The following is a 23,068-nucleotide window of genomic DNA, read 5'->3' on the forward strand; positions in this document are numbered from 1 at the left end:
AAGATGAAAAGTGAAAAAAATGAACCACAATAAGAAATCAAATCAAAAACATGAATCAACTTAATTTTGTGAGAAAAGGCAGCAAACAAATGCACTCGAACCATTTCAGCTGCTCATTGAAACTACACAGTAATCAACCAGCTCCACTAATCTCTCCCTCTCTCTTTCTTTCTCTCTCTCTCTCCCAGACCATGAGATCACCGACTCCGTCACCCACACATGCTGCTCATTCCTTTTGCTGTTTCAGTACTTTAGTTCCACCTCTATGCTGCAGCCCGGCTCATGACTCCAACAGGTCAAACATCTCCAACAAATGGCACTAAAAAAAGGGCAGTACGTATTGATTTAGTATTCGTTTTTATCATGCGGTATTGCCTCTTTTGTGGCTTGGGCAGTAGGAAAAATATTAACTTTTACCTTTTTATTTTGTGCTGTAAACAGGTTTTTTGATTATTGCTAAATTAACCTGTTTTATCTTTGTTTTTGTTTTTCGCTGGTGTAAAAAAATGGAATGACTTATTTTGTTCAACAATGTGCTTGAGACTCAGTTAGACAGAAAACCTCTACTCTGTAATAACCGGTTATCTCCACATGGGGCCAGCAGTAACCAGGAAAGAACACAAAGATAGCAGCGAGGACGTGAGCCCGCTGGTCCCCGAACGAACCCGTCCATGGCCGTTGTTCCTGTTCCACTTGGAGCCGCCTTTCTCTCGGACCCGAGGAGGCTTTGCAGGGTTGGAGTCCGGGTTACGAGGGGGTTTGTTATAAGTGGGAGAGTTAGGCCCATAGCCCGGCCAGTCATCATTGTACCTTTCACCGTAATCCCCTCCCCCTGAACCACTGCCCTCCTCACCTGGAACAAGAGAAGAGATTTCTCACGTGTACAATAAGATAGAGTTATTACTTAAAAAGGTTCAAACCCTTAATGTTCAGGAACACACCACTTTCCTCACTGTCAATTGCTGCAGCTCCTCTTTTCAGCCTCTGTCTGAAACACTTGGTTTTAGCTACTGTCTCTTTAAGGCCCGCCTCCCAATAAGCCCAGTCTGCTCTGATTGGTCATCTGGCCCACTCTGTTGTGATTGGTCAACCGCTTCCCGCACATGTAGGAAACTCCCCCCTCACGTTTCACTTACCTGGCTTTGATAGGGGGCTAAATTATCCACTAGGTGAACTTTGAGCAAATATTATTATATTTGTGATGTCATACTATCTATTTCATAAACGAAAAAAAAATCATTTGAAGAAAGAAAAAGTAGGAAAGAATAATCTAGCTCGTTCCTGATCTTCATACTTCATTTCAATTTACCTCAAAAAAGTACCAGTATATAACATATACACTTAAGATATATGCAGATTTATAAATATCCAGAATCAGGAACACTCACTGTCCATGAAGTCCATGTCTTGTCCGCTCTGAGCATGTCGCAGTTTGTTGGTCGCCACCCTCAGCTCCATGATCAGCTGTCTGGTCCTCACATCCGGCCGCGCAATGTCCACCTCCACCTCTGGGTTGTTGATCTGGCTGACCAGCCCGTCCCCCGTCACGTCCGGCAGGTACCTGAGATCGGGCGCAGTGGAATTCATGTAAGAAAACACCGCTCACACATAAACACAGATAATTTCAAAGCAGTTGAAATCAGCCTGGATGTGCAGTGAAGATGTGTATCTGTGCAGAAGGCCGACACACGGAGGATGTGGTGGTGGCAAAATTAAACCAAGCTCCATCTTTAGCATTCTGCCACCTTTGTACCATCCTCCCCTCCCTACTCCCCTCTCTCCACCTCCGCCTCCACCACACCCTCCCTCCATCCCCGCTCTGATCCCCCTCACCTCCCCCGGGTCTGCCCGTTCCAGCAGCGCTCCTCATTAGTGACGTCGGCAGCCAGCCTCTCATCGTTGCAGGTGGTGTGTGGGAGGGACACCCAGAAGCCCTGCATCGGCCGCAGTCGCTCTTTCAGCTCGGTAACCTGTGCGGAGGCGGTAAGGAACTGGTTATGACTCACACCGGCTTTTCTCCCTGCTTGCTGTGGCTGGGTGGAGGAAGCATATGAAGGGTGCAGTGCTGACAAAGTCAAAAACCTGACATGGCACTGAATATGGGTCAGTTTTTCAATCACATTTCTTTTATATCTTATAAATAGAAATAAATAATGACTGTACTTTGCACTCTCCTTCTGCTCTCGGTTTTATTTTGCAGCTCACTCTCGTCAGTGGGAAACTGTCTGGGCCCTGATGGCTGCACTCTCATCGTGTTTGTTTGAAACTATTTCAATCTCATATTTTCTCCTCTCACTGCTTTCTGCTCAGTGGTCATGTCTGAATCCTGATGCAGGCACAAAGCAAACATTTGACTTAACTGTAGCTTCAGTGTAATAAATTTAAATAACACCCAACCCAAACATGTGACCATAACAAAACAAACTATTGTCTTGTTGATTGTTTGAGTGTTTGCTTGTCTGCACCATCCTTGTGAACACGGTATCTCAAAAATACCTTGAGGGAAATTCTTCAAATTTGGCACAGATATTGACTTGGACTCAAGAGTGATCTGATTAGAATTTGGAGGTCAAAGGTCACTTAGACCTTACAAAACTCTTTCTTGCCTCGTAAATGTGTTATCTTAGTGAAAAAAACGTATATGTAGACTGAAACAGCACTTTTAGAAAGAGGCATACAACAGCCTTGCATTAACTTTTCTTTGCTTTACTAAACTAAATGAATCCTGCAGTAGAATTATTTTGTTATTGATACAATGAACATTATACTCAGTAACCAAGAATGTGAGTATTCATTTTTGCACTCAACTCAACTCTCGGATCCTTCACTCAGTATTTGTAAGACTATATCTTTTAGCGAATATATTCACCATAACAACTTTAATAAGTGATAATATTTCAGTGTTGTTTACACCTTGTTCTGCTTCCCCCAAGTGGCCATTACAATAAAGTCATGCATGTTCAAACTATTTCAACATCTAATGTATTATAAGAAGAGCTAATAAACTATGTAAAAAGTGGACATGTTTCTTCCTCACCAGTCGATCCAGGTTGGTGCCTGCAGCAGTGGTGGGTTTCTCTTCCGGGCTGTAGGTGCGGAACGGCCTCCTGTTTCCCCCGGACTCTTTCGGTGAGCGTTGAGTCCGTCCTGGAGTCGGTCGGGGGTTTCCACAGCCCTGGAACACCTGGAGGTAAACCACAACAAGACAGCAACTAGTATAACCAGCTGAGGGGTTGGGGATAATATAATGAAATATGAAACATAAAAGTAAGGAATATCTTGGCTTTTTGCCCGAAAGCCCTTTTACAACACTTGTCTAGAAAGCTGTAGTTGCTCTTTATGAGCTTTTAAAATGTTTTTAAAGTGTTAGATGCTCAGGACCTAAAAACGATAAGGCTCAAAATCAAAAGGTGTATTTAAATTAATGTGAATGTTGTAATTGAAAGCAGAGAGACGCTTTGTGAGTCAGTGTCTACAATCAGTTGTAGGGATGGTTCTCCATAGTCTCCATAAATCAAACACTGTTAGTGTAAAACTGCAATAAGACAAAGCTAAATTAAAGAGTTTTTCTACTTCTGTTCAGAAGTCACTGTCTCTGGTGGATTAGCTCCTGGGCTGGCGGCCACATTTTAATCGGGGTGTGAAGTTGTTTTGCTCTCTGCGTATAATTCTCATCAAATTTCTTGTATTATGTCTCATCAGGGAGATTAAAATTAGAATTAAACATTAAGTACAATTATAGCTTTGACATGAGAGAGGGATCTTTTTAAGATGGTGGAGGGAGTCGCAAATAAAATCGTTTTTTTCTCAAGATTCAGTAAAAACAAGACGATTGCAAAATTCTTGGAAAACAATAAAAATGTATCACTGTCTATATCTGTTCCTTTTTTATATGCAAATCATTTCTTTCTTACTTTGGTGGAGATGGTGACGCTGTTTTCCTGCATGTGCATGATAGCCTCTGACACCTTCACAGAGATGGAGTCGGCTGCAAGCTCCATGTTGAACGGCCCCTCCAACTTCTCTGAAACCTGGTAAAGAGCATCTGAGAGGAAGAGACAGAAATAAAGAATGTAGGATGATGACATTTTTTTATTTTGTCCACATTCGCTTCTATTCTCAGGATGTTCAAGCAAAAACCAAACGATAAGCTCTGTTGGTGGCAAATTGTTCTGATGAACATCAAGACAACACTTCCTGGTGTCTCTCAGGGGCTCAACCAGCTGAAGAGATTTGATTTACATCTGTTTGAGGTGTTTAAGAAGCGGAGAAAGAAAGAAGGGGTATGAATGGTGGTTGAAGAAAAGGGGGTGAAATGGGTTTGAGTGCAGCAGACATGGATGGAGCGATGAAAGGTGAGAGGAGGCACTGCAGATGAAAAGAAAGAAAATGCAGGGAATGTGTGGGTTTGATGAAAGGGGAAAGGAAACACAGGAAGACAGATCAATTGGGAAGGAGCAGAGAAGCATGAATGATTAATGGAGGAGGAATTCATTAGGGGAATAGGAAGTGGAAAGTGAATGAGTGACAGAGGAGCAGTAAAAGGATTTCACTTTTACGTCCGCTCCGTTTATTATTATGATAGTGCACTTAAATGTCACTTGGGCCCTAACATCTTTATTTTTTCTGAAGAATCTAAAATAATTCAAAACCAAAAGATACATAATAAATACCTTTTATCCAAATGTATAATGACCCTAAACCCACTTAAAAACATACTGGGTTACATTGTTCAGCCTGCCCTCACCCACCAATGAAATTATTCCACTCGGTGTCGAGGTCGGCCTGATTGGCTAAGCAGCCCTTCATCACGTTAAGGCACAGGGAGTGGCAGGGCCGCAGGGAGGGCTGCCCTCGACACAGAGGGCAGTACCACTGACGCATCAGGCCACGCACACACTCGGAGTCTGCTGTCAACTGAAAAACAAGGCACAATATGAATATCACTACACAAGGGAACTTAGCATGTCAGCAGCTCCAGAATGAAATATATAAATAATAAGAACACACAGAAACTCTTCTGTAGTGCAACCTTTTAAATGCTTACTGGGCTTTTGGCCTGATTTTACTATTATTTTTTAAGTCACCTAATAACATTGATTTATACAATGATATTATATTTGACATTATTGATGATTGTTTGAAATTTAAACAGTTTTAATGGTTTTTTAAAGCTCCTTGTAGCGTAACTTAAAATTTATCACAACATGGACGTGTATTACACATATGAGCCTGATGTTGCTCCTGAAAGTGGATACCAAATAGGCAACAACAACCAATAAGACGCTGTCACCTTAGTTGCTTTGTTAACGATATCCCGACCTGTAGCCAGGCCCTGAGATAGAGCTCTGGCTGCAATGAAAGCCCTGGATACCTGAATGTGGAAAGAAAACAGAAAGAAATCAGTCACAACTCAACGACCTGCACAGTTTAACTGAATCACAACCACGTGTATTCTGAAAGAGTCCATCCCGAGCCCACACACTTGTACTCGCAGTTTGCGGGGCACGTCTCCAAACGGCTGCAGCTGTTCTGTGTGTTTGCTGACACACTCGAGGTAGTCCTCGCTGAACTGATACTGAGGGTTGACCAGAGAGAAGACCCGCTCCACGAGTCTGGACCAGAAGTCTGACAGAACCTCGGTCAGACTGACACTGCCCCCTGTGGACAAAGGAGCCACGATGAGCAATTGATAGAAAACATCAACAACAAACATGTTCCTGCAGGGGTTTCTGAAACGAAGACTTGTATTGTAATCATCTAGTCACTGCTGAAAAAATGCAAACACACCTTGCCCAGCGGTTACTGACTCCTTGGGAAATAAAGAAAAAGACTAATAAAGCCTAAATCATTATATATATATTCACAGACTGAGAATTACAGTGCTCAGGTTATGTCTGTGTTCAACACCTCCTGCTTGATGGCTGCAGGGTGTGCATGCAATTTCACAGTCCTTCAAGAAAGAAAACACAGATAACAGGTAATACCTCCACCAAGGCTGACGGCCACTTTATCACCATATTACATACACATGTACTGAGATCAGATAAACCACCACACATAATGTTCTGGAATCTTCTCACATTAAAACGCAGCCGAAATATCTTTTCGCGGATATAGTTGAAAGGAACGTGTGTTGCCATAATTTAACTGAATAAAGATCACTCCCTCTTACAGATACATATTTTGATTCACAAAATCCAAAGAAGTTTTAAATACTCATTGAAAAAAAGTGAATAGGTTCTTCGTTGGCCCAAACACGCTTCCACCCAGTTACAAGAAAATCAGTTCAGTAGTTTTTATGTAGTCCTGCTAACAGACAGATGAGACACATTAACTTGACTTTACAGGGTTGGTCTCACACATGCTTCAAGTTAGGATATTTGACACAGCTGCTGGTGCAAAACACTGTAATCAAACCAGCACTGGTCCAATAAACACAACACAATGACATGTTAATAATAAGACATGATAAATTGTGTGTGCTGCACTATTTTGTTTGCTTTCGGGTGATTTGACAACTGGCAGACAGGTTCTGAATGTGCAACTCTCCAATCTGAAGTCTACTATACAGCCACAAATTAGCCGTCCATGCTGTTTGGCAGACAAAGAAAGGTTGACTAAGCAGCGACAGCCTGCAGACAGACTCGCCAGCGAGCGGCTGTCATGCCAAAACAGAGCCACTCGGAGCCGAAATAGAAACATCCTGGCATCCGTGGGATTTCATTACGTTTTCTCCAGTTCTTCTTGGCATCTCAGTGCTCGTCAAAGAACACCACTGCCTCCACAGTGCTGTGGATTCACCACAATGTGGGCATGGACTGATAAGACCCCCTAAACTGCTGGTGCAATGATGAATCGTCAAAGCTCCTTTTCTGACCGGATCTCAAGAAAAAATATTTCTTTGCATTTATCCAGTCATGATACTGTTAGAGGAGCATGAAGTGGGAAAACAGAGTTGTACACGACCCACATTGCTTTTCTGGATAAATATCCTCTGAAATTTGTTTTTTTTACATATACCAAAGAGGTTATGTTTTCGCCCCCTGTCTGCCTGTGAGCTCGTAAGTAGGATTTCCTAATATCTACCAGACGGATTATCATGAAGCCTGGTGGAGCCTGATGAGGGAGGAAGCCTCACTGTCTCTAACATTGTAAGAAATGCTGTTTTTCAAAAAATGTCTTGATTTCTCAGAGAATAATTCATGGATCTTGATTCTCCTATAATTTAACTTAAACTTAATTCAGTACAATATAGAAGAAGTGTATTGCATCACACTCATTCAGGGAGTTTCTGATAAAAGTTAATGGAAGGATTAACCCATTTTCAACACGGCCCTGAAATGTCCAGAGCTCATTCCATTACCTGTGCTAAGGAGGTTGTGTTTCCATTGCTTTTCATTTGTCTATCTTTTTATTTATCCGTCTTTTAGCAGGATTAAGCAAAAACTACTGAACCGATATATATGAAACCTGAAAGGTTGTAGTATGAAACATGGAAGAACCCATTAAATGTTAGGCCAGATTAGGAAATACATTGTCACTTTCTTTAAATTTGGTCACATTTCCCCCAATTTCACAGAGAATAATTCACAGTACTTGATGAAAAGGTGTATTTAGGAGAGTGATATCTTTGAGCGTGTGACATTCGGTGAAGCATGGTTGAATTTGAGGTGACTGTTAGGCCGTGGCAGTGGCTATGTGCTCTAATGAGTGCCTTTCTAGTTCAGACCGTTTTTGGCATTTTGCTTCGAGTGGAGTCTGACAAAACATATGGAAAGAGGAGATATGCAAAAACAAGGTCCCCAGCTGGAATCATGGACACGCATCCTCGAGCACCAAACCACAAGGAGGCCCCTCATTTTATTGATTTGTGTGGAGCCACATTGCAAAGACCATCTAAACACATAAAATCATAATTTGAGTTCATGTTGTATAGTTACAGCAGCTGAGTTGGATTATAACGCTGAACTAACCAGAGTAATATCTGCGCAGCTCCACAAACAGCTCCTGGAAGACGTGTGCGTTTTGGGTGAAGAGCAGGCCGTAGGTCTTGGTGAACATCTGGTTCACAGACTTCTCCGAGAGGTCGATGATCTCCCTGAAGAACTCTGCAGGGAGGCAGAAAGAGCAGATTATATTATTCCAACGTTGCACCCACTTTCTCTTCTTCTCATATATCTTTGCCAGGTTTCTACGTAGGCGCTCAGCCACCACCCACCCCCCCCTTCCCAGATTCACAGGGACAGTTACATCCGATCGTGCTCACTGATAAATGAGTGTTACAACGTGTACTTTTATTTAAAATCCATCTTAAGACTCATATCCAGTCTCCCACTCCTCCGGCATTTTTAAATGATTCATCACGTATATTATATAAAAGCCTGAGGAGGGAGAAAAAAAGGTCAGAACCACAGCAGGTAGGAGGAGAAGGTGGAACTTCAGCTCTGAGCTGTGGCTGCTAGGATGTGGATTGAGTTCTCTAAAACACAGACAGACTTTAAAGGTGTCATTAAAGATGGGAAGGTTTCGACACTGACCTCTTGTTGAAAGGGGCACTTAACCAATTCTACACGTGAAGGTCAGTTCACTGAACACGAATAGACCTACTGCCTACTGTGAAAACTGATTCATAATGTGTACTGCAGCTCGACAGGGATCTGACATCACTATGACATCATCCGGGTCATCTCCTGTCTGAGACATTGCGTGGTACAAAACCATCATGTAGGAGTTTAAGGACGTTTTCACTCCTGAAGGTTTGAACCAAGGACACCATCGAAGTTGCAAATAAAGACACCATTGAGTTGCACTGTGGGAAATGTAGGATCTAGTGTTTCTGAAGCTTAAAGGATTAATTGTCAACATATTTCAGCCTCTGCTGAATTTGTGACCTTTATTTTTTATAATCTGTGTGTGCTAGTCCCATAACTATATGAATTTGCGGGAGCTGTCAAAGCCTTTCATGTCAGCACCTCTCCCACATTCAACATGAGTCCTACCAGGATCTCTAGCTGGCACTTTGAGAGGATCGGCACAGTAAGAGATCCTACAGATGTGTTTATCAGCTGTCAATCATTGCTGCTAACTTGACAGATGGAGGAGTTAGAGATGAAAACAAGCCGACTGCCGTCTATCCATCAAATGTGCAGAAAATGGCTTCAAGGTGACTAACGCTCTTTTAATTTCATACCGGGTTAAACATGAGCAATATCCTCTCACCGTCAAATCTGCGGTGTCTCTGGCTGAAGGTGGTCAACAGGAACTGGCTGTTTTCTTCCACGGCTTTCATGAAGTCCCTCTCACTCTGGAGGGCCAGCGTCTCCTCCATCTGACTGGAGCAGCAGGTGTAGTCCTGAGGACAGAGCCGCAGGTGCTCACCTGGGGAGGAAGGCCATGGCCGGGGGAGACAGAGAAGTCAGGACCGATCACAGGCTTAGAAAGTTATGTGGATACATTAGATCTTTTTTGTTTTAATCGCAACAAAATGTGAAATGATAAGCTGGTAACATATAAAGCACTGTGGGCTTCTTTTCCTACCAATAAAGTCATTATAAATAACTAAAATATAACATCAGTCGCTCTATTACCAGATGTTTTAAGTGAAAGAGTCAATGCCTCCACTTATCAGTCAGTTTCATCACTGTGGGGAAATATTGTCAAACACAAGCTTGTGATAGAAATTTTGTAATTTCCTTGAATGAATTATTCACCTTCAATCCGTCTCTCTTTGTCTGCTCAGGTTGAGACTTTGATACGTCCGAGGTAATGAGATGCAAACGTCAAGCAGGAGGGGAGTAAACAACACGCAGCATTCAAAAGGTTTGAATTTTCTGTTCCTGTCGTTTCACATCCAAAATGGAATATTACTGCAATTACTACAGTTGAAAGTCCTCAATCCCAACTCCACCCACGCTGATGTTCCCCTCTCCGCCTCTTTTGTTCTCTCTGTGTGTCTCACCATTACCCCTCTCTCATCCCTCTATTTCCATTTCTAAACTGCCTCTCCTCATCCTCTGCTCTCCCAGCCATCTGCTCCCCTGGCCCACGGGACAGTGAGCCAAGACTTAGGCAGCGGTAACACACACACACACACACACACACACAAACACCACACACAGACAAAATCAATCAATATTGTGGTTTCCTCAGTCACTCACACACCCACAAATACAGCTGAATTGAAATAAAGCGACTTTTTTGAAAAACAATGAATTTAGTGAAAGGTTTTTTTTGCTATCTTTTAGTAGGACTTTGCATTTTCTCTACTCATCATCCCAAATATAACCATGACCAATTAATGCCTATAACCTTATTCTTAACCCAACTAGGACCTGAGAAATTACATTTTTGCCTGACCTTTGTTCCTCATAAGATCTACTGGTCCTTATAAGGCCAGTGGTTTTGCTGGAGAAGGGTCCTAAATAGGATGGGACAAATGACTACACACACCCACACCATCAGGGTAAACCTCTCAAAAGTAGGTTACATCTTCATCCACTCAAGCCGGCTCCATCATTTGCTCACATTCATATTTTAACAAATCTGGGCTTATGTCTCCTCTGCTTTTCTATCCTCCCATCCCATCACCCAAAAACGTCACAGCTCCCAAACTGTCTGTCACACCTCTTCATTCGGCAGATGGGATTAAAAGCACAGCCTGTGGGTTTATGTGTGTATATATATATTTATATATATATATATTTGGTTATATTCAGGGATTTAACAATTGGCCAGTAGGCAGAGACTAATTAGGGGCGAGGTTCTTTGTTGCACCGGTGTTGGCAATTTGCTCATCCCCATAATCATCCTATTTAAGGCGCACAGAGGGGAGGAGGGGGTGGCTGTAATTTGTTTTAAACCACCCAGCGTCAGTTCTCTGGAGGAAATCTCACCATGATACCGCTGCAGTGTGTGTGGCTGGTGCTTATTAGTGAGTTTGAAGCCACATTGTACTTTATCATAGTTTCTCATGGTGATGTGTTGTTTGTATTTTGTTAACACATGTGTTAGAATAAGGATATTATGTTCTCATAGTGATTTCTGCGGACCTAAATGTGCGTAATGAAAATTTAATCCAGGTTCCACCCACATTTCTACGTGCTTCTTATTATAATTTCAATATAAACTCGATAAGGCTCGTGTAGGACAACATGTGACTCTGGGAATATTCTGCATTAGTCCCAGAAAACTCCGAATCTGTCATTTGTCCTCGCCCGCAGGTTATTGCAGAGTCTTACCGGAGATTTGAGTCAGCGGAGCGGTGTCTGTGCCGTAGCCCTTCTCCGCGTACACCTGCCGGGTGTCGGCGCAGCTCCTCCCCGCTGCAGCCACGGGGCTCCGGGTCCCCGACAGGGCAGCGGCCGCGCAGAGCAGCACCAGCAGCGGGTACCTACGGACAGAGAGCCGGGGGTCCATCTTGTCCACGGGGCTCAGCCACACACCAGAGGAGGGGGTGATTTTAAACCAGCCTCTCAGACTGTGGGTGCAGCGGCTTAGTGATGGATGAGTGAGTGAGTGGCCGGTTCAGATGAAAAGTCAAAACCGGAACAATGTCCCGGATCGTCAGTCTGTTAAAAACAGTTTCCCCGGATAGGTGCAACAAAAAGACGCATCCGGACATAAAGTTTCCATCCACCGCGTTCGGTTAGTTTGCTGCTCCTGTGATCCGCTGGTGGAGCGTGTGAACGGGACACTCCCGATCCTCAGTGTCCTCACACTGTGCCGGAACACCTAGTCTTTTCAGAATAAAGGTTCACATGTATCAACAAAGGAGCAGACCAGATGTAGAAATACACAAATAACTATTTTTGAAAATGAGCATTTATTAGGTGCAGTTAGTTGTCTCTACTACAACAGTCCTGCAATAATAAAAGCAATTGTGTGTATTGCCTTTGAAACAGCTTTATTTGCCATGTATGAGTACAACATACAAGGAATTTGGCCCTAGTTTAGTCTGATGTGATACTTACACGATGTATCACATAATTGGCTATAATAATAGCTTTGGTGAGATAATTTACCAATTTTAAAGAATGAAAAAAACAATGAGGTGAATTTTGGAGTTGTTATGAGAATGTTTTAGGATAAAAATTTCAAGATTCTTTAATGTCTTTAAGACTTTCCTAGTCCTCCTACGGCACAGAAATAAAAGATTCAACACGGAAATAGACCAGCTTACTAATAAATACAAAATGTAAAATTGTCACCGACGGCTCCCCCTCAAAGGATAAGCAGTATAGATAATGGATTTGGTGTCATTGTAATACAGGAACTCTATAAAAATAGAGACTTATCTATACAACTATATTCAGGACTAATCCCATTGAGGGCCTAATGTCTTTTGCCCCTGCACATGGATAAATCCCAGCACGGGCCTATTGTGCACAGGCCTCAGGTTCCAAGGGTATATAGGAGCATCTGCGGTTAGTGACGATTAAAGTTTTTTGTTAATTCAGTTAGATGACCACAAAAAAAATTCGGGACAACCACAAAGAGATGCTTAAAAGCCACAAAGACCTGACAAACAATGAAGTGTGGGCAACATTTTATTTTGAAGGACCTGACCAGAATGACTGTTTTTCACCTCTGCTGGATTGACTGTGGTCATAATAACCCATCAAACACAGAACAATGGACCAACAGGGGAGAGAGGGGTGAGGAGCCCGTGGGGGGGGGGGGTTGAACAGCAGCTGAGACACACACACTCTAGAAAATGAACTGTAACATAAGAACCAATAGAGGTATGTGAGGGGCTGTGGCCTGCAGCTATCATAATTGTATTTATTTGTATTTGCTTTGTTAATTCATGTCTTGTGAAAGAGGGGCAGAATATATAAGATTATTCTTCTTGCTGCGCCTTTTGTTCAAGATTTGAGATTTTGTGTTTTCATTTAAATTGTTTTGTTTGGTCGATGAATAAAGTAAACTTATACACAGACTTAAAAGCTTATGCAGGTTACAAAACTACATATAACTGTGAACATGTGCATTTATAGAGGAAACGTATGGATCAATGTTCAGGTAAATTAAGTATTTCTCTCCTATAGGCTCATGTCCAGCAGTAGCTTTAAGAGAATCCAATCAGTGACGGTGTACTGTGGAATAACCAATAACAATCAAGTGACCCCTCTGAAATGACCAGTCACCTTCTGAGCTGGGGAGGCGCGGGCCAATCAGCATTCAGAGATTCACGGAGCTAACCTTTGCGCGCTCTCGTCTCTGACCGGACGATGACGAGAGGGAAAAAATCCGCGTAAACCAAGAAACTCAAGAGAAAACGTAGTGATCCATTATTGATCTTCTGTAATAATCACACGTCAACTTTGCTGTAAGTTATTACTAATTTAATCTGTTCGTGAAGAAGTCTGCACTCCGTTTTAAATACTGTAAACTGTGTTTGAAACAAGCTAATGCTAGCCTTTAGCTCAGGTGCTAGCTTGAAGTGGTGTAGAGGCTAACATTGAGATTAGCTAACATTGAGTTTAGCTAACCCGCTGTCCCGTCTCTCTGTCTGTAGCAGTGCTAGCAAACACCGGCTAACCAGCAGGTCAGAGTCTTCTCCTAATACCTGGAACGTGTGTCACCAGCAATGGATGCTGGAGATTCAATGTGGGACAGGTAAAGTTAGCCAAGCTAAGCTAAGCTTGTTGTCTTCAGACAGATTTAAAAACTGTGGATTAATGAACCAAACGTTTAAATGTTTTATACTCTTAAGATTCAACAGGAGTTTTGTTAAATAGACAAGTCTGAATATCTCATCTCAGTCAATTTAAGCAGTTTACATATATCGATACAGACTTGGCAGCATGTTTGTGTCTGTTGCAGGCGTAACTAGTTAGCAAATCTAAGGGTGTTCAGAATTAATACCCAAGTTACTATTAGAAAAGGATCTTAAAACTATTTTATTGAGACAAACTGCAAGAGATCTTTATTGTCACAGACAGCACAAGTAAAATCACATTTTCGGAGGAGCAGTCATGTAGAGGCCTAATTGGTCAAATGTACAACTAAGACTTAAGCAAAACAATCTTGTTAGTCTCAGTAAAATTCAGATTAGTTGATTGTGGGATTTCTCTTGATTCAGTCTTTTTCCTTGTCTGTTAGTCTTGATGAGCTGGAGGATTACGAAGACTCTGACAGTGATTATGAGGCCACAATAAAAACCACCAAAAGGAGAAAACGTGCAGTGCCTGGACCTCAGGTGAAGTATTTTTATGTGTTTATGTGTTTTTAATCACTGTCAGAATATTAAATGCTTATTTAAAAGGTTCTCACTTAAGATGCTCTTAAACATGCACTGAACTTAGCGGATACTCATTACCTCCTGCGGAGGACGTACATGTGTGAACGCAAATGTCTGAGTGAGAGGCACCACCGTTTTTGCGGACTTTCTCCGCCTGGCCTGCCTGCTGCACCCGGCTGCTCCACCTCTCGCCTGAATAATGTGGAGGATTTGTTGCTGTTGTGAACGCGTCTGTGCAGAGAACTTCCCGCTGTGTTGTGCATGTGGGTAAACTCTGTAGCCAGTTCTCCGGACTTTACCCGCACTTCATGTCTGAAAACGGCTTTAGATTAATCACCAGGAAGTAGACCAGAGTAGTCTCATATTTTGTCTACCATCTCTCAGTTCTTGCAAACAACTGATATCATGCAACATTGAGGTCAATGTTTGAAGCCTACACCATATCATGCTTTATTTACCACTAATTCAGTTGACTGCATCATTTCACTCTTAAACTCATGCTGAGCTGCCCCTCCATCTCTCTTTCATCTCAAGCCACCCAAGAGACCGAGGCGTAAATCTGCATTGAGGGTGACGTCCAGCCCCCATAATAGCCCCATCCCCGCTCCTGTGGACCCCTCCCTGCAGCAGCAGCAGAACTCCCATGGGTCATCCAGGCAGGTCTCTCCCAGACGTTCGAGAGGAGTGAATGAGAGAAACCCGGGCATCAGTGCAGAGGACATATACAATGCAGTCTGCTCGGGAAAGAGTGCTATGGTGGTGAGCAAGCCCTTAGCTGGACATGAAGGGAAGGGGAAATGGTTTGTATGGATAAATGCATCAAAGGAAGGAGATAGTTGTAGTGAAAAGAGACACAAGCCTCTGTAGAGCTGCCGTTGAGAGAGATTATCATGTGCTGTCAATGGCTGACTGATGTGACCCCATAGAATTGGGCTTTGTTACGCAATGAGGAAGGAGTCCTTCCATTGGGTAGAGTAGTCAATGATTGACGGCACGCGTCCATCCCAACTATTGTTGTCCTGTGCCCCGGTCTCTTCTTGGTAAAGATTAGAAATATCCCATACTACAAAAGAAAGAAAGTGTGGTGATCAGTGTAGAGCAGCATCACATGCAGGTTGGGATTTCGGCTCAAGACCCATTGTCATAGAGCACATCCAGCAAATTGAATCTGCTTCACAAAGGTTTAACGGTTTTTGGCTATTTCACTCGGTACTTCTTTTATATTGCATTTCTAATCTACACCATTATTACATACACAACAGATGCTCTAAAGGAGTCTTTGTATTTATAATGGAGCTACGGTTGACAAAGTGATTATGCAAAAGCGTAGGTGATTAAAACTGGGGGGCCAGAAAATATATGGGCAAGATAGAGATGGGAATACACAAATACACACGTTAAAAATATAAAAGACTAATGATAGAAATGTTATTTCTGAACTCCATAATATTATTCAAATGACATTTTGGTATTATAGCCATCTGCTCTTTGATCTGAGCGAAGCGTTGTCATTGTCTGTTTCCCTGTCAATCTAAAGACGGTGGTGGACGAATGGCTGGACAGCTACAAGCGAAGCCGAGAGGTGGGGCTGCTGGTGCTCATCAACTTCATTGTTCGGTCCTGTGGATGCAAAGGTCAGAGGTCAAGAGGGAAGCCAGTAGCTGGGAAGTGGGGGGTTCGGGTCAGAGTTCAACAGATTAGCTTTCCAATTTCAAGTCAGGCAACGATCAGCAGTCAACTATTGATCCTCCGGTATGCTAACGATTCAGTGTTGAGTTGCTGTGCTACTTATCTGTCTACTGACAACACAGTATATCAATATTTTGTCTGAGTGGAATTAAAATGTGAATAAAATCAAACTGTGTTATTACAAGTAGAAGAACAAACATTATTGTACGAGCACGCTTATGTCCTTTGGATTTCACAGTGTGTTAACATTTCATCGTTTTGTCCAGGTGTGGTTAGTAGAGAGATGCTTGACAGCATGCAGAATGCTGAGATCATCAGTTCTCTAACTAAAGAGTTCAATGAGGTGAGAAAAGAAAAACACAAGTTTAGAATTAGTTTATATTTGTCAAAGTAAACCCTAAGAGTTAAGATTTATCTTTAAAGATCAAGTTTGAAGTCTCCGAGTCTTTGTTAACCCTTCTCACTGCGAATAATCCTGCTGGAATTAACTGAGCAAGTCAAATGACCTCAATATCCCAGGACATTCTGATTGGGAGGATGCAGCACAGCGTGATGGAACACACTAATTAAGATCTGCTGATAAATGGACTTATTAATGAGTTAATCACTCTGTTTTGCCACTGACACAATTGTTATTAGCAAACCAGTGGTTTCTACCTCAAAATATGTCTGAGACGCTTCCTGTTTCTTTTGTTTGCTGTCTTCCTCCTGCAGGATTCAGTGAACTATCCTCTATGCACTCCCGGCCCCACGCTGAAGCGTTTCAAAGCCGGCCTGTGCGAGTTTGCTGCAGTTCTGGTTCGCTCCTGTCGAAATAGCCTCATTTATGATGAATACCTCTTCCCCTCCTTGTTGGCTCTGCTCACGGGCTTGTCTGACTCCCAGGTCCGAGCCTTCAGACACACCAGCACCCTTCTTGGTAAGCACATTGGTACAGTACAGGTGAAAGAAAGTACATTTTCACAAGGAAGTTTTGCTTATAGCATTGAGGTGTTGTCATAGTAGATTAAAGGCGGTGTTCCTTTTTGTAGACCCATCAGTAATGTCACTTGCTTTTGATAATGGAGGAAACCTGCACTCCATGTCTGTGATACCAGAGGTTTTGCTTTCTTTCCTCTTTTCTGGGAGACAGAATAATTTGCTCCATTCAGCTGACATCTGTATTAGTCATGAGACAGGTTCCTTTGTTTGTTTTTTTTCAGTACGTATTCCGCATGTACAGCTTTCCTTTGTTGTGTCTCTTTGTTTTCTTTGGCACACGCTGCCTAAGGTTGTCATTTCTGCTTTTCTTACAACCAATGACAAAAAAGAAATTCAACAGCTTATTTATAATGTGAGTAGAACTGTAGAAATCATTAGCAATTAACAGTCTTTAGTCTCGAAGGGCGCAATTAAAGTAACTATTAGACATCACTCAAATTAAGTTTTCTTTGGCGCATTTTGTGCCTGAACCTGTGCAACATAATTTTTCATCAAAATAAAATCTGTTGAAAACCTGAATGAACATTAGTGAAAATTGTCATTTAAAAGAGGCAGAGATTATGTTTGTCTTGTTAAAGATTAATTTAGTTTGTTTTTTTTGGACACAGTAAGTGAGTGTGTTATGTGGCTATATTATCTCAATTGACCTTGTCAACCTCTATTTTGTATTGAGCGATGAAGCTGATGACCGGGCTGGTGGAAGTAGCTGTGATAGTGTCTGTTCAGCTGCAGACCACCCAACGGCAACACAACATGGAGCACAGCAAGAGTTCGGAAGACAGAGCTTCTGACAGACTGGAGGAGCTGGAGGCCACCCTCAGTGAGGTGACACATACATACACCACACACACACATTAGCATGACTGCAGCCATTTTTTCATAAACATGCAGGTCACAACATTAAAGCGGGGAAGTGACATCTAACCTGTAAGGAAATTCAGAGTTGTTTTTTTGGTTTGCTTTCATGGGAAATGATTCAAAGAACAATGCAGAGGACTGATGTCTTTTTAATTGCTCAAAATGAAATGTATATTTGACAGATTTGTCTGTAAGCATTAGTTTCATACTTATGTGCCCCAGCTCCAGGAAAAAAGAGAGGAGCTCTCCTCCATGATGAACGCTACCTTCCGGGGTGTGTTTGTGCATCGGTACCGGGACCGGCTGACTGACATACGGGTGTTGTGCATTGAGGACTTGGGCCTGTGGATAAAAATAGATCCTGAAGACTTCCTGAATGATGGATGTCTCAAATACGTGGGGTGGACCCTGCATGATAAGGTTGAAAACACAAAGGACTAGACAGTTGAAAATACATTAGAAAGTAAAGTGTTAAATGTAACTGTCATTCATTTATTTTGCTGTTCCGGCCATGGCTGACAACACCATTTATCACAGAGGTAGCACCAGTCTGTCTGCAGCTTTCTCCAGACCAGTGACGAGGACTCCAGAGCACAGGGAGCTGGCCAATTCAGATTGAACCACTTATTTTTTTATGTTCATTTTCAGTCTTCGGCAGCCTGTTGTACCAAACCCAGTTGTAAGAATATCTGCAGACAGAAGCAAGAAAGATCACATACCCACACTTGCACAAAGATAAATCTTCACTATGAACAGACTTGGGAATTAGTATGTACGCAGGTTAGAGAAAGTGTATTACAATACTCTGTTCTTCATTCCCTTAGCAAAGTCCAGTGCGTCTGCAGTGTGTGCGTGCCCTGCAGGGCCTGTACAAGGAGAAGGAATTCATTGGCCGCCTGGAGCTTTTTACCAGCAGATTTAAAGTAAGGCATCCCTCTGGATTGGAATCAAACCTCATGTAATTCCTCTTTTATTTCTGCTTTTCCCCAGTTCTGTCTGTCTGTCTGCTGCAGAATCTCTCTTTCATCTATTTTTTCAATTCAATTTTGTTGCCTGCCTATCTTTTTTGTTGCTTGGGATATCTTCCTTTGTCCTGGTGGGTGGCTGGATGTGTTAATTGCTGCCAGTTACTGATGGTTAATAAGCTGTTGTCAAACACAGAAAAAAAAAACCCTGCTAAGCCGTGTGTGCTGCAGCAGATAAATGTTTTTTATGCCGCAGCTTAGCGACTAATCAACGGGTTTGTGTGTGTGCATATATGTCTGTGAGTCTGGGTAAATGTATGCGTTTCTGCTCTTTTCTTATTTATGCCTGTTTGTCTGCCTCCATGATCATGCATGTGTCTGGTGTGCCACTGTGTGTGTGTGTCTGTGTGTGTGTCTGTGTGTGTGTGTGTGTGTGTGTGTTAGGAGAGGATGCTCAGCATGGCTCTGGACAAGGACTCAGACGTGGCAGTGGATGTGGTCAATCTGTTGCTGCTGATCCATCAGTGAGGGGTTTCTCTGTCTCTGGTGGTTTCTCAGTGACACTATCTGCAACTTACACTGCAGGCATTTCATTGTAGCTGACCTGAACCTACCAAGTATTCTATATTTTACCGGTACAAGTGCCTTTGGAGCTTCGTTTGCTCTGTACCATATTAGCTCATATCCTTAGTGTTGGTTTACAGCTTTAGGGCTTTTGCGTCAAATCCCTGAATGAGAAACTCTTCAGGAGTGTTATTATTATCTGGAATCTATGCTCACACAGCCAAACAAAATTCAATGTGAAAATAATAAGACACAAATATATCCTCGCTGAATGCAAGTGATTCCAAGTCTTAACTTCTCAGCAATCGAAATGAAAGGGTGACTCATAGCTGTGATAGCACTTGGTCGTGATTCACATCAAGAGTCGTGATCTCTCGCGTCGGCCAACATCTTGAACAATAGACTCAAGTCACATATTAGTTGAACGTTTTTGGGGGTTAATTAACAGGAAAGTGGGGAATAGATTCCCCTCATCATCGAAAGTGGGGAATAGATTCATGATTTTTAACTGCTGGTTATTAAAGGTCTGTTTAATCCTATGAAAAATACTTAAATTGTTTGCCTGAAAGACATACTTCACCACGGATAACTTGAAAAGATTAAGTAAAAACCTTGTATGTTCAATGTAACACTCACTACCTTGACCTGTATCTGTCTGTATGTGTTCACCATGCAGGAGGTCAGAAGAGGGCCTGAGAGAGGAGGAGTGTAGCCACATCTATCCCCTTGTTTATGCTTCACACCGAGGCCTGGCGTCTGCAGCCGGCGCTTTCCTCTACAACAAGTACACTTTCATCCTTCCTTTACAGACTAATGAGCAGCTGTGTGTGTGTGACTGATCCCAAATTTGAAAATTTTTCATTTCTGTTGTGTGATAATGTCGTCAAAACAGAGAACAAGGATATAAAAGCATGCCATGATATTGAGGTTGATTAAACATAAGGCGTCATAATGACCACACATGGATGAATATTAACAAGTTCTGTTAATTGTGTGTAAACGTTTTTATAATTTCCTCTTATAATTGAGAATAATGATCCATTTGGCTTGTCGTCCATTTTTTCAAACCTGGTCTATCTCCTCAATTATAACACATTTATTTGTTTTTGCATATGTGATAAGTGTGTTTGTGTGTGTGACTCATCCCAAATTTGACAATTTTTAATTTCTGTTGTGTGATAATGTCGTCAAAACCGAGCACAAGCATTTAAAAGCATGCCATGATATTGAGGTTGATTAAACATAAGGCGTCATAATGACCACGCATGGATGAATATTAACAAGTTCTGTTAATTGTGTGTAAACGTTTTTTATAATTTCCTCTTCTAATTGAGAATAATTATCTATTAGACTTGTCGTCCATTTTTTCAAACCTGGTCTATCTCCTCAATTATAACACATTTATTTGTTTTTGCATATGTGATAAGTGTGTTTGTGTGTGTGTATGTGTGTCAGACTGAAAGGTTTGATTTCCAGTGACAAACAGGAGAATGAAAGAAGTGACAAGGCAGCCTTCTTACAAATCCTAATCTCCTTCTACACCCAGAGTGAGGTAGCCTGTCTCCACCTCCTTCTCTTTTTCAATCCGCCTCTCGCTCTGTTTTTATGTAGAATAATTTGACACTGTGATTAAAATGTGCATATAGATCATCTACTTGCACATTTTTCTCTTCTCTTACATTTTCCAGAAGCTTAATAGAATCATATTAGAATGAATACAGATGCCATTTATAGTTTTTGAAGGAACACTGTTATAGGGTTTAACTGTATTGAATCTATTGTGTCATAGGTTCAGTATCAGACTGTTGCTTTACATCTAAAGTAAAGTAACTCATTCACTCTTGACAGTTTCATGAACATGGGGCGTACCTGGTGGACAGTCTGTGGGCTGTGGCAGGTTCTGAGCTCAGAGACTGGGAGACGATGACAACGTTCCTGCTGAAGGAGGCTGGTGAGAGGAAGGAAATTAGTCTTTGTACACACACTAAGCCGTATCTGAGTGGTCCTCACTGTAATACAACGTGTTCATAAAATAATAAACGTCAAGTCTGCTTCCTTTTCTGACTTCTGCTGCTTCTTCTCTGCTCCTGCTTTTCGTTGTCTCAAATAAAACCCACTCAGTTGTTCTCCTGCCTCTTTATTGTCAGGTCTCACAGATAAGGAGGAGGGGGCTCTCATCGAGCTCATGATGTGTGCCGTCAGACAGGCGGCACAGTCAACCTCACCTGTGGGGAGAGCTCAGGGCAAGAAGGTGCTGACACAAACACAAACACATGCTGAACACTCTGTAGTCATGATTCATGGATCAGTGGAACCTTGGGGGCGAGAGAAATGTCACTTTGTTTATACAATTTGCACTTTCTTAAAAGTCATAGATTTAAACTAAAAACTTTGTGACACTCAAAAGGAAGAGACAAGACACACTGCATCTGTCTGGAGTAAATAATCAATACATTTTATATAATATCCTTTAATATATACAAATTGATCCTTCATTATTCCAGTTAATCGTTTGAGATCAAATTTAAGAATGTTAGCTGTTAAAAGTACGATTTAATCTGACCTTTTTCTTCCAAAACAAAATGTTGTTTGAAAGACCATTACTTTGATACAGTTTATGATAATTTACAAGACCCATCTCACATAGATTTACTAATCAATTATTCCCATACATGTATATGCACCCAAAAATCAAATAGTGTGTTTATATATCAATCTCTTTCAGAGTTGAATAACTTGAATAGTTCCAGAAAATAAATACAATTCAGGAGAAAATAAAGGACAGATGCACATAAATACCGTTCAAGATTTCAGAATTTAGCTATTTCAGGTCTGTGGTCCTGTTACTTTCACATGAGAAATCAAGTGTAAACACTTACAACCTCCAATGTCTCTTGTATTAACTACTCTTCCTTTACTCTTCATTGAATGTAAATGTGATTAGCACCAGAGTATGAAGGATAAGAAGATCCAGGAGCAAGACAGGAGACGCATCACCACACACTTCATCCCTTTACTGCCGCAGCTACTGACCAAGGTACACAATCAAAGTTCACTTGAAGTAGCTGATGTTAAACGTATTTCAATCCATTATATTCAGCATTTAAACAATGAGTTGATGGTGCTTAACAGTTATCTGAAGTCACCTTAGTATTTCATATTACTTTGAGAATGAAAATCACAGTGTTTTTTGTGTAAGTATGTACTTACACTTTTTGTAGTAATACAGAGCTCGTTCTCTTTCTCCCTCTGCCCTCACTGACCTGCAGTTCTCTGCCGATGCCGGGAAAGTGAGCCGCCTCCTCAAAGCTCCACTCTACTTCAACCTGGAGATGTACAACAGTGCTCAGTGGCTGGAGAGGGTAGGAGGACTGGGAATGTGAATCACCACCAGGAAGCATTACCTCCTTTTTACACCCTTCCTCTCATACTCCTCTACACACCCTTTATTTTGAAGTATATGGCTAATGAGCTCACCTGCGGCAGTTGCCTCAGTCAGCAGACATGTACAACCAGCAGGGGCATAAATAGGATACAGTCAATACACACTTTATTCTGTTGTAAATACAAATTCATTACAAGAGATTTTAGATGCAATATCTGGGAGCAAGTGGCATAACAACCCTGAGGTGGAACAGCAGTGTCCAGTATCAATGGAACACAAACCCCACTTACACTCAACCACCAGCTTCACCTGCACTTATTAATATGAGGTCAGATTCTAAAGGGATTATTTTGTCAATATTAGGGAATTATTATAATGTTT

The 23,068-nt window shown here is 41.8% G+C and overlaps 2 protein-coding genes across 2 annotated transcripts in view; one reads left to right on the forward strand and one right to left on the reverse strand.

Moving 5' to 3' along the window:
* gpc2 (glypican 2) lies at positions 1–13,017 on the reverse strand. Its single transcript, XM_062394585.1, has 11 exons — positions 11,241–13,017; positions 9,223–9,381; positions 7,977–8,111; positions 5,486–5,661; positions 5,294–5,374; positions 4,752–4,917; positions 3,915–4,045; positions 3,038–3,184; positions 1,834–1,970; positions 1,389–1,561; positions 1–853 (listed from the first exon to the last, which is right to left on the reverse strand). The coding sequence occupies exons 1-11, from the start codon at positions 11,416–11,418 to the stop codon at positions 582–584; spliced, it is 1,755 nt and encodes a 584-aa protein (XP_062250569.1). The 5' UTR covers positions 11,419–13,017; the 3' UTR covers positions 1–581.
* LOC133959153 (cohesin subunit SA-1) overlaps positions 11,553–23,068 on the forward strand; it is a 19,090-nt gene continuing 7,574 nt past the window's right edge. Inside the window, exons 1-16 of the mRNA XM_062394249.1 lie at positions 11,553–11,564; positions 14,087–14,203; positions 14,780–15,004; positions 15,783–15,879; positions 16,201–16,277; positions 16,649–16,853; positions 17,589–17,740; positions 17,996–18,193; positions 18,598–18,696; positions 19,183–19,262; positions 19,979–20,086; positions 20,758–20,854; positions 21,151–21,253; positions 21,450–21,553; positions 22,247–22,339; positions 22,572–22,664. Coding sequence (XP_062250233.1) covers positions 11,553–11,564; positions 14,087–14,203; positions 14,780–15,004; positions 15,783–15,879; positions 16,201–16,277; positions 16,649–16,853; positions 17,589–17,740; positions 17,996–18,193; positions 18,598–18,696; positions 19,183–19,262; positions 19,979–20,086; positions 20,758–20,854; positions 21,151–21,253; positions 21,450–21,553; positions 22,247–22,339; positions 22,572–22,664 — 1,860 coding nt within the window. The remainder of the gene's footprint in view (positions 11,565–14,086; positions 14,204–14,779; positions 15,005–15,782; positions 15,880–16,200; positions 16,278–16,648; positions 16,854–17,588; positions 17,741–17,995; positions 18,194–18,597; positions 18,697–19,182; positions 19,263–19,978; positions 20,087–20,757; positions 20,855–21,150; positions 21,254–21,449; positions 21,554–22,246; positions 22,340–22,571; positions 22,665–23,068) is intronic.

Source organism: Platichthys flesus, chromosome 8 (genome assembly GCF_949316205.1).
Source record: "Platichthys flesus chromosome 8, fPlaFle2.1, whole genome shotgun sequence".
Lineage (NCBI taxonomy): Eukaryota > Metazoa > Chordata > Actinopteri > Pleuronectiformes > Pleuronectidae > Platichthys > Platichthys flesus.